Raw genomic sequence first — 10,472 nt, 5'->3', positions numbered from 1 at the left:
TGTCTAAATCTAATAAGGCACAGACTGCAAGCGCTTTACATAATTTTTTTTTTTATATATAAAACGAAAATGGCCCTAGCCGAGCGGCAGGAAGAAAAGACTTGAAACACAAGTATGTACATCGATCGTGGAAGGCACAGTGGATCCATCTGGGGTGAGGAGTGGGCTGGGGGGCAGCAGGTTACACAGGTCTCAGCCGAAGCCACCGGGGGCGGAAATAAAGTGCGTAGGTCCTGGGGCCCCCCGTGGCCCAGAAGCAGCAGCCAACAATCCCAGTCTTCCCGCCTCAGGCAGGGTTCAGTTGAGCGTCACACGGAGGTAGGAGGTGGGCACATAGCCCTCGCCTCCCTGTTTCCGCCTGACCCGGGTCCAGCCGTCGCCTTTGTCCTCTTCCATGAGACTGAGGTCTTCACCCTCGGCCATGGAGATGGTGCCCTCGCTGGACCCTGGCGTGGGGGTGGCAGTGGGCTCGGGTGTGCTTTGGGAAAATTAAAACAAAACCTAGGCAGACCCCCCCCTCCCCCCGCCGTGCAAAGCCACTGACGTGCCACCCAGGCCGTGCTCACCTTCAAAGTGGTAGATGGCCACACAGTGGCCTATGGGGGATGCGGGCTCCTCCTCAAAATCCTCATCGAACTCCGTGTAGATGGGGGCGTCCTGACCCTCCTCGGAGGGAGGCTCTTCAGAGCTGGTTGGGGAGAACAGATCAGGTGAGGACAGGCCTCCCGGGGCCCGGGGCCAGGTCCACCCGGGCCTCCCTGCTCACCTCTCCTTGTTGTCCTGGGAGCCGTTGTTGTTGCTGCCGCTGTCTGGTGGGGCGCTGGCTGGGGGGTCTGGAGGCCGGGCGTGCCGGCCCAGGCTGTCCCCCCGGTTGCTCAAGACCCGGCTCTCAGCTTCAGCTAGCCAAGCCTGAGAAGAGGGGACCCACACGGTCAGTTCCAGGGCAGGGCTGCGGGGTCAGCCCACTCTGGGCCCGGAGACTTCCTGAGATCACCCATGCACACCCAAGGCTGTGTGTGATGAGAAACAGCTGGAGTCCCCCCCCCCCCCCGACAACACCACCCTGTCCCCACCCCACTCCCCCAGGCAGTGACTCAGCCAGGCCCACGGGCCCCCGCCCCTCCCCAGGGTCTTCCCTGACCTCATACTTCTGCACTTCCAACTTCAGCCTTTCGATGTTGTTCAGGGTTTCCGTGATCCGGGGCTCCAAGCTGGCGGGGTCCCCCATCTGGGGCGTCTTCTCATATACATCCTTCATTTTCTTCAGGGCTTCCCTGGGGCGAGACAGACAGACAGACAAGAACCGTGCCATGGGATTGAACAAGCACAAAATACGGGCTTTGCTTCAGGGAGCAAATAGCAAGATAGGACAGTGGTTAAAACTCAAAGGCTGGTGCTTTGGTGCATGGGTTCGAATCCCACTTGAGGCACTTCCTAGTTGTATGAGTTTGGGTTAAGTTACTGAAACCCTGTCTCAATATGCTAATCTTGAAAATGGGGTTGATACATGTATCTCATGTGAGTGGTTGTGAAGATAAGAACGGTGCACATATTGAGTGCCTACTGCATACCAGGTACTGTGCTGGGCATCAGAGTATGGCGCTAAACAAGACAGTCAGGGTCCTCCCTCTGCTCACCCTATCTCAGGAAAACTTGGGAACTCCACGGAATCCACGTGAAGGGTTAGGCACAATGCCCGGCATACAGTAAGGGCTCTATAAATGCTAGATGTTATTATTATCATGTCTGGATATACAGGCAGGCAGTAACGGTTTACAAGCATAGACCTTTGCAATATGTCAAACCTGGGATCAGCTTCTTTGCAGTCTTAACAGCAGATGCCTGTCACAGATGAGGAAACTGAGGCACACAGAGGCAAAACAGCTGGAAATTCGAGGCCAGTCTGTCTTGACTCCAGCGCACACAGCCTTAACCCCTGCACCATAAACACACAGCAACTACAGAGTTCTGAATGGAACTTTACACCAAGAAAAGCCGTTTGGGACAGGAGGTTCTGTGCAGATGGCAAAATATAATTTGGCCGCCTGTCCTTAAGTGGCAAACGTCATTCCTATTATGTAAGAGCACTGGGAAGAGGATCTTCTTGCTTGGAAAGAGTGAGTAAAGATCCTCTTTTTTTTTATTCTGGCAGATTTTTTATTGTTAAGATTTTAAGAGTTTGAGTTATTAAATGAATAACCATATGCTTTGTTTTTTCCTTTAGCCTATTAATGTGGTGCATGAGACAGATAGATTTTTTGATATTGAACCATCTTTGCATTATGGGGATAACACCCAACGGCTCATGATATATTTTTTTTAAGTCTTTTTTTTTAATTATTATTTTTTATCGTGGTAAAATATACACAGCATAAAACTTCCCATCTAGACCATTTTTAGGTGTACAGTTCTGTGGCATTGAGTACATTTACGTTGTTGTACGACCATGACCACCATGTGGTATATTATTTTTAATGCACCATTGGATTCGCTTGGCTACGATTTTGCACCTAAGATCATAAGTGAAGTCATGTGAGCCCGTAATTTTATTTTCTTGAATTCTTGCTAACTGGTTTTGGAATTGAGATTCTGCCAGCCTCCTAAATGAGCTGGCGGCTTTTACTCTTTTTCTGTTCGCTGGGATGACTTGTCTAAGATGGGAAGTAACTGTTTCTTATTTGTGCGGTAGGAATCACCTGTAAAACCATAGGGGCCTGGGGTTTTTTGGGGAGGAGATTTTTGAGTAGCATTTCCACGTAATTCATTTGTTATTTGACTTTGTTCCTCGCCTGCCCACCCCCTCACCTTACCTCTGGTCGATCTCCTTCTGTAGTTCACGATTCCGTCCTTCCAGCTGCTGCTGAAGCCGCTTTCTCTGTTGCTCTGGGGGCAAGTGGCTGAAATCCTCAGTCACCACTGTCTGCAAGGTGGGAAGAGGACTGAGTTTGAGATTAAGGAATCTGACCGTCCAGGCTCTACCGCACTCCTAAGACACACCAAGTCCACCGTCCTCCCCACCCAAGGTTCTTGGGGGGCAAAGCCATGCACGTAGCAAAGCAGGTCCTGGTTGGGCAACAGGAGGAGGGGGCCCAGCCAGCGGCAGGAAGCGAGCCCAGGGTCCCGCCACCCGGCCGCTGGGCGGGCTGGGGCCGCCCCCTCCTCCTCCCCCGGAGGCCTCACTTACCCCACGGCTGCCTCGAAGGCTGCGGAAGGATGCTAGCCGCGGTTTGACCGACTTACTGATCTCGCTCAGTATGGCCAAGGGGTCGAGGCCGGAGCGGGGGGACGGGGGTCCATTAGGCATTGCCGAGGGCAGGGGGCCCCCCAGGGGGGAGAGGGGTGGGGGACGCGGCTACCGGCGGGGGCCGGGGAGAGGATGGATCAGGAGGAGTGGGAGGATGGAGAGAATAAGGAGGGACGGACGGACGGACGGACGCGATACAGAAAAAAGGAAAAAACAAAATGGAGAAAAGAAAAAAAACGGTAAGAAAACCACAACTCAACATACACATCACACACAGAAAATGCATGCAAAGAGCAACACAAAAATCTAGGAGGTGGTGGGGAGGGCATTAGACTGTGAGCCAGAAGGCCAGACCCCTCCCTCTCTCCAATATGTCCCAGGTCCCACGCATCTCACCTCCAGTACCTAGAATGGGACCTCGGGGTGCAGAGAGGACCAAGTTTCTGTCCCCCCTCCCCAGCTTTCCGGGCTCACAGTCTAGAATTGGGGGGGGGGGGGCGGGGAGGAGACGCATGCAAGAATCAAGGTTTCAGGCAGGTATGGAGCCACAGAGGTCAAGGGCAAGCTGAGAAAGGGGTCAAAGGCATCTGAAATATCAGATGGGTTACAGGTGGGGTTTAAGCAGGGGCGTGCGTGTAGAAATTAAAGGAGTGGATACTATGAAGTTGAAGTGTATGTCAAGAAGGACCAGAAGTATAAAATACAGTAAAAGGTATAAATGTGGGGGAGCGTCGAAGGTATAAACCAGGGGTGTCCAGGTATGTGCTTGACGTTGAAAGCCAAAAAAACCCAGAAGAAACAGCCTGAGGGTCAGGGGCCCAGGGACCCATCGGCGAGATGGAGAGAGACTCAGGGGGTGTCAGCATCCCGCGCCCTCATCCAGCCCTGAATTCCATCAGCAGGTCTTCTCCCAGCATCCTGAGAAGCAGCAGACACCACAGGGCCCCCTCCCAACCCCTCCGCCTCGGGGGACTCCCAGGCCGATCACCCGGCCGCCCTCCTTCCCTCCAGCCCGGGCCAGCAGCCAAGAGGAAAATTCCTGCCCGGGACTCGGCGTTCCGCTGGCTACGGCTGACTCAGTGGGGGCCCCCGCTGTCCCTACTCACACCCAGCCTCCCCCACCCCAAGGGCCCCGGCCCCCACCTTGTTCTTCTTGCTGAAGGGCCAGCGTTTGGCACGACTGCGGCCCGGGCCCCGGAGCTCGGGCCGTCCATCTGAGGGGGTGCCCAGGCTGCTGTCCGAGGGCGCGCGGTTCATGGGCTGGCTGAAGTCTTCGAATTCCACGTCGCCAGGGCGGGCGAAGCCTGACTTGTGCAGCTCGATCAGGACCTGGGAGTCCTGGGGGTGGGGAGGGGGCAGTGGCAGGACAGTGAGGGGCAAGACAGGCATCTAGCGCTGGGGGGTCCTCCTTCTGCCCACCCCGCAGTCACTGGCCCACGACGGGCGACCCACGTGCTTGGCATCCACAGCATCCGCAGCCACCTTCATGCCCTCCAAACACTTGGCGATGATGGGTACCACCTGCAGCTCAGCATCTGACAGGAGCCCGTAGCCAGCCCCCAGGTGGGTGGCCCGGCGCTCGTCCATGTCTTGCAGCTTCTGCAGGGACAGGGGCAGAAGTGCTCAGGGAGGGGGTGGTGGCAGAATGAGTCACTCCACAAACATCAGGGAGATCCACACTGGCCCTAGCCCCAAGCCCAGCCTGGTGGGGAAAACTCAGACTCCAGCATAGAGACTTCCAGCCCCATGTGGTGAGAGGAGAGGCAGGGGGCCAGGGTGACTTCAGGGGAGACTTTGAGGACCCCCCCCCCCTTGCCTAGGGAGTCAGGAACGGCTTCTCAAAGGAGGTGACAATGCAGCTAGGGCTTTGAAGAAAAAGCAAACCCAGCACAGTTACTGCCAGTCCCATGGCTAAAACAGAAGAGGGGAAATTCAAGACCTTTCAGAAGGGTCGTGAGTGCTGGGGTTTAGAAGGATCAATAGGAGTTTGAAAGGGAAAGACATCTCAGCAGAGAGAACAGCTTGAGTAAAGGTACCGCTCACTGTTACTATTTGTTTCTAATTCCCTTTCAATCGAGAGATTAGCTGGGGTTTTAACAAATGTGTAGCAGTTGGCGAACGCTGGGGGTTTTCCAGGAAGGTGGGGCTGGGGGCTCGGAGCACTCACATCAAATATCTGGGGCATCTGGGAAAAGTAGAAGTGGGCCTGGTCGCGGTTGAAGCGCTGTAGTTGGGCTGCGTACTCATTTTTGCTTTCTTCTGCCATGTGGCTCCGAAGGTGGGCTTGTTGCTTGGCCTGAGGAATATCGGGGCGAGGGTTGCTGCCTGGTGCTGGCCCCATCCCATCCTGACCCCCAAGCCTGTCCCAGACCCCACAAGCACCTTCTCCACATCGGCCTTGGTGGCATTGATATCCTGGTCTAGCCGCTCGGCCGTCTGGGCTGCCTTCTCGGCTTCCCGGCAGTCTCGCTCAAATTTACGCTTACTCTGTGTTGGGGACAGAACCAGAATGAAGGGGCCACCGTCCCCAAGGTAGGGAGGGGTGGGAAACCAAGGTTTCAGGGGATGGTAGGAAGTCACCAAGCAAATAGGAAGCAATGGGCATGCTAGAAACCCAGAGACAAAGGGGGCAGCTCCATGCACCAGGGGCCAGAGCCATCCTCCAGGGCCCAAAAACTCACATTCTCCAGCTGTTTGAAGCCACTTTCCAGCTGCTGTTGGGCCCGGCGGCCCTCCTGGAAGTGCTTTGGAAAGAGAAACCGTAAGGCTCACCTGGGTCGTGGAGGTGCCCTCGGGAAGTCCCCGCGAGGGGATCACTCACCATCTTTCTCTCCTGTTTCATCTCCTGCGAGTACTTGGCCAGCTCGAGACACACGCGGACGCTGAGGTTCTCGGCCACCAGCTCCCGCTGGCCGGCGAAGTCATTTACCTCCTGTAAAATCTGCACGAAGGACTGATGCTGGCTGAACCTGGGGAGGGGTGGGACAGACATTCATCCCGGAAGCAATGATCAATTCCGGTCCATGTCCCTGACCCCCAACCCCGGAGCAGGACACATTTCGGTACTCAGAATTTTTCAGGTATTAGAAAGGGAATATGACACTTATACCATCTTTTATGCATGACCCCAGTGGTCGGGCAACATCCTGCCATCAAACGCCCTAAGTATTTTTACAGTGAGAGGCATTAATATTCATACTAAGCGGGATAAAGATGAAGACCATAATTAACGTACTTAACGTCAAGTCTTAACATCAAGGTCAGAGGGTGCCTCCGAACAAGTTACTGGAGAAACTTTTGCTTTCTAGAGCTTTTAGGATTCTGGAACCCGGGCTCCAGAATCAAGTGAATGCTCCAACACACTGACTATGGATTGGGCACGCTTTTAACACATTATCTCAGTTTCTCTTCCCAGGAGCCCTATAAGGGCATCACCCTCATGCCCATTTTCCAGATGAGGAAAACAGAGGCACAAAACTCACTTGCCCAGAGTCTTTCATTTAGTAACTGCTGGGGCCTCCCCCATTTATTAGGCCAAGAAAACAAAGGCAGAGAATTTGAGTCCATGGCGCAAAGCAGTTCCCCTATAAAAGTAGTGGATTTAGGATTCCAAGCCGGGTAACCTGCATCCTGTAACCAGGCTCTTATCTCCAGGTAGGAATTGAGGTGAGAGGTCTGGGTTCTCCTTGGGAGGCTCAGCTGAGGGAGAGAAAGCAGGACCAACACCCCCCGCGAATCTAGCCTTGCACCCCCTCTCCATCCTTACTTGGACTCAGGATCATCTTTAACAGGTCTCTTGGGCAGATATTTTTTCACCAGGTTCCTAAGCGGAGAGAGAGACAGGAAGGCTGAGCCCCCAGAGCTCCAAAGGCTGCCCCCAGCCCCAGGGCGCGCGTCCACCCTAGGGTCCCACCTGAGCTGCTTCGCGTAAGCCTGTTCCACCTCGGTCCGCTCTTTCACGAACTTCGCGTATCTGTCCAACAGGTCCAGCCCCCACTGCGTGTGCCGCTCCAGCACCTCAAACTGATCCTGGCGGGGGCGGTGGCGGGGGGGGGGGGGGGGGGGGGGTGGGGACGGGGAGAGGCGGAGTTCAAGACCTGGGGATCCCGGAGCCTGGAGGCTCCGAGCTCCGAGAAGGTGTGGCTTCCCGGCCCCGCCCCGGCGCGGCGCGGGGGGAGGCAGGAAACCGGCGGGAACCCCCTCCCCTTCCCGGGAAGGGCCAGGGAACAGGGGCGGGGCCCCAGCCGGACTACAGGGTCCCCGTCTCCGGATGGCCAAGAGGGGTGTGGAATGGGGCAGGGCCACTCCCCCTGCCCTAGCTCTTCTAATCCCCCCCAGATTCCGGAAAATCCGGCCGGCCCGGCGTGAGTCAGGGCCAGAGGCGCAGGGCTCTCTGCAGCTCGGGGGGCCCCAGAATGGCCAGGCGGCAGGCACCAGGTTCCCTGGGTCGCCATGCTTCGCCGAATCCCCCGATGGGTGACTCAGTTTCCCCCACTGACTCCAGTGCACCTCCAAAAGAAATCCCAGAGTTGAAGGAGGGGGTAATCTAGTCACCTCGCTGCACCCAGGAACCCCAGGCCATCGCCCTCAGAAGGAGGAGGGGTCAGAGGTCCCGGCTGGGATGGGGGAAATTCCTGGGGCTTCCTGAGCTGAGGTTAGAGGCGGCCTGGGGGCGGCCCCTCCCTGTGCCTGGGGCGGGCAGGCAGAGGGGACTGAGGCCAAGCTTTGCAGCCCCCTCCTCTCCTAGAGGGTCCCAAGCCCCTAGGAGTTGACTAGAGGCGACAGGAAGGGCGGTCAGGACTTCTAGGTCCCACGTGGGGTCGAAAGTGGCCAGAGGGTCCCCTCCCCCCCACCAGCCGGACAGGCGGACGGCGGGCAGGGACCCAGGGGCCGTAAGATAAGCCGCTGGCCCAGCCAGGGCGCTCAAAATAGGTGACCTCGCCCGGCCGCCCCGGCCTGGTCCCAGGACTTCTTCTGGGCCCTCCTTACTCTGCACGCCGTGCCTCAGTTTCCCTACGCCGCTCCTGCAAGGTCGCCCTTCGCCCCTGGGCGTCCTGCAACGCCCTGGGACACTCCGAGAGAGGGCGGAGTGCGGGGACTCCAGGGGTCGGTGGAGAAGAGAAGGCGCGGAGCCCCCGCTAAAGTACTGCAGGGGCGAAGTTGGGGAGTCTGGACCCCAGGAAGGGGGCAGCTTGGAGCCGGGCCGATCGGACTCACCCACAGCTCGGTGCCCCAGTCCATGCTGCTCCCGCCGATGCCGCCGCCGCGCCCGGTCCCCGCCGCCCGCCGCCACCCGCCGGGAGACTCAGCCCAGGGCGGCGCTCCGGGCCCCGCCCCGCGATGGCCCCGCCTACCCCCCGTTAGGCCACGCCCACGCAGGCTCAGCCACGCCCCGACCCGCGTGGAGACCCGCACAGCGCCCTAAAGGCGGGGCCCAAGGAGGCGGGGGCCAACGGACGCTCCGCCCCCTTTTAAAGGAAAGCTGCCACGGGACCGACCCCTTAAAGGACCCCCACCCATTTTCCAAATCCCCAGGACACCTCCTACCCTCCCCACCCCTACCCCGCCCCGAATTGTTTTTCCTTCCCTCTTTCCCTTCAACCGTTCCTTAAAGGGCCAAGACACTAAAACTCCAACCCAACAAGTCCTTCCCCCACCCCGGCGCAGGGAGAACCTGAGGTCACCCGGCTCTTGCGGGCCGGCCCGGCTCCAGACGTCTAGGCTCGTCCCATTAATGGTCTGGTCCCTCCGGCCACAGGGCGGATGGAAGGACTTCGATCCTGCCCAGGACGCACCTCTGCCAAGGCTGGGTCCATTAGCGCCCCCACCGCATCCTGCCTCTCCGCACCAACCCCCCCTCCCCGCCCCCGAAAATCTCCGCCGGGAAACTGAGGACGGGCCGTCCTTGGGGCGCCGGGCCCAGGCCTTTCCCTGGCTCCCGTACACCTTGCACTTGCACCTGCCCATTTTCCAGTCCCATCCATTAAGGCCCAATGGGGTTTTATTGTCTGTGCAGACCCTGAGATGCCAATTCCGCACCTCCCCCCCATATACTCGGGCCCTGGGGCTTGGGAGTCTGTCTTGTCTCTCTCATAAAAGTCTATTCACAACTTGTTAATCCCTTTGAGGCCCTGGGATGAAAGGGCAGGGATCCCAGCAGCTCCACCCTCACCCTCTGCCGCCTTTGGTACTTTCTCTGTGGCTACAGAGGTGACAGACGCCCTGCTGGGGCTGGGGGCTCCCAGGGACGAGTTAGGCTCAGAGCCTCCAGGCTCCCAGTACATAGACTGGGGAGCCCAGGAGAAAAGCTCCCTGGAGCCCACACTGGGACAGATGGCTCCGTGGGGACCTGGCCCCACCTGCTGGTGGCTTCTGAGCTAGAAAACCTCAAGTGCAAATGGGCTGTGCTCCAGAGGCTGGCGATCAGATGGAGTCAGGGGCTCAGCCAGGTCGGGGATTAGGATCTCAACCCTGGTCTCAAAGTCTAACTGGAATTCGGATTCATCCCTGGGCGGCACCACGCTTGGAATGGGGTCTCAGAACGGGGTCAGAGGCTTAGCAGAGCGGTCAGCAATCCAGTTGGGGGTCTGGGACTCAAACTAGGGTCTAGGAGTCGGGGCTCAGTCCAGGTCGGGGGCTCAAACAGAGACTGAGGCTCAGTCTAGATCGAGGGTCAGAAGGAGGTGGGGGAGACTGGGTTTCAGGCTGAGGTCGGGGCGGAGTTGCTGGGAGGTTGCTCAGCCCGGGGTCAGGGTTCAGCCCATAGTCTAGTCCAGCCTGGGATCCGTGGGTGGGCCTCCAGTTGCCTCACTCCGGGATAGGAAGCTCTGCCTAAGACTGGGGACTCATTCTGAGGTCATAGGTCATCCCATGGTCAAGAGTTAGCCTGGGGCCAGGTTTAGGCCTCTTGGTGGATCAGGAAGATTAGGAGAACAGGACAGGCCATAGCAGATGCGTACTGTTTACCAAAATCCTGAACTCTGGCTGGGAGCCACAACCCCGGGGTAAGAAGGGGGAAGTCCGTCCTTGGGGATACTGGGAACTGTAGTTTAGTGAATGCCCTGTTGCGCTGCATTCTGGGTAATGTAGTCCTGGACCGGTCTGTCAGTTAAGAGCAGGTAGAGGAATTCCGCTTCAAGGGCCGGATATCAGATCCATCACAATTGGTTAGATGGACTGTTCATCAAATTACATCCGGGACAACCTTCCTAGGGATTGGTGAGAGCGG

General features: G+C 57.6%; 1 protein-coding gene across 2 annotated transcripts; it reads right to left on the bottom strand.

The window, feature by feature from the left end:
• Positions 1-34: 34 nt before the first annotated feature.
• On the bottom strand, positions 35-8,618 carry TRIP10 (thyroid hormone receptor interactor 10). 2 transcript variants are annotated; one of them, XM_044753183.2, is made up of 15 exons: positions 8,462-8,618; positions 7,158-7,273; positions 7,011-7,067; positions 6,066-6,213; positions 5,926-5,988; positions 5,627-5,731; positions 5,412-5,540; positions 4,697-4,843; positions 4,388-4,582; positions 3,185-3,352; positions 2,811-2,920; positions 1,142-1,274; positions 767-909; positions 567-688; positions 35-446 (listed from the first exon to the last, which is right to left on the bottom strand). In XM_044753183.2, exons 1-15 carry the CDS (start codon positions 8,483-8,485, stop codon positions 298-300), a joined length of 1,809 nt encoding a protein of 602 aa, XP_044609118.1. In that variant the 5' UTR covers positions 8,486-8,618; the 3' UTR covers positions 35-297. The 2 variants fall into 2 exon arrangements, with proteins under 2 accessions (XP_044609118.1, XP_044609119.1); XM_044753184.2 differs by lacking the exon at positions 3,185-3,352 and having other exon boundaries at positions 8,462-8,616.
• Positions 8,619-10,472: the final 1,854 nt, after the last annotated feature.

The sequence above is a fragment of the Equus asinus genome, chromosome 20, assembly GCF_041296235.1.
Source record: "Equus asinus isolate D_3611 breed Donkey chromosome 20, EquAss-T2T_v2, whole genome shotgun sequence".
NCBI lineage: Eukaryota > Metazoa > Chordata > Mammalia > Perissodactyla > Equidae > Equus > Equus asinus.
The sequence above is the reverse complement of the archived record's forward strand: the minus strand, read 5'-3'. Positions and strand labels throughout refer to the sequence as shown.

Coding starts and splice junctions, on each gene's coding strand:
- TRIP10 (XM_044753183.2), bottom strand. CDS start 8,485: ATGGACTGGGGCACCGAGCTGTGG. Junction 7,274..8,461: donor ACTGGGGCACCGAGCTGTGG/GTGAGTCCGATC, acceptor CGCCCCCGCCAG/GATCAGTTTGAGGTGCTGGA. Junction 5,989..6,065: donor TGAAACAGGAGAGAAAGATG/GTGAGTGATCCC, acceptor CTCTTTCCAAAG/CACTTCCAGGAGGGCCGCCG.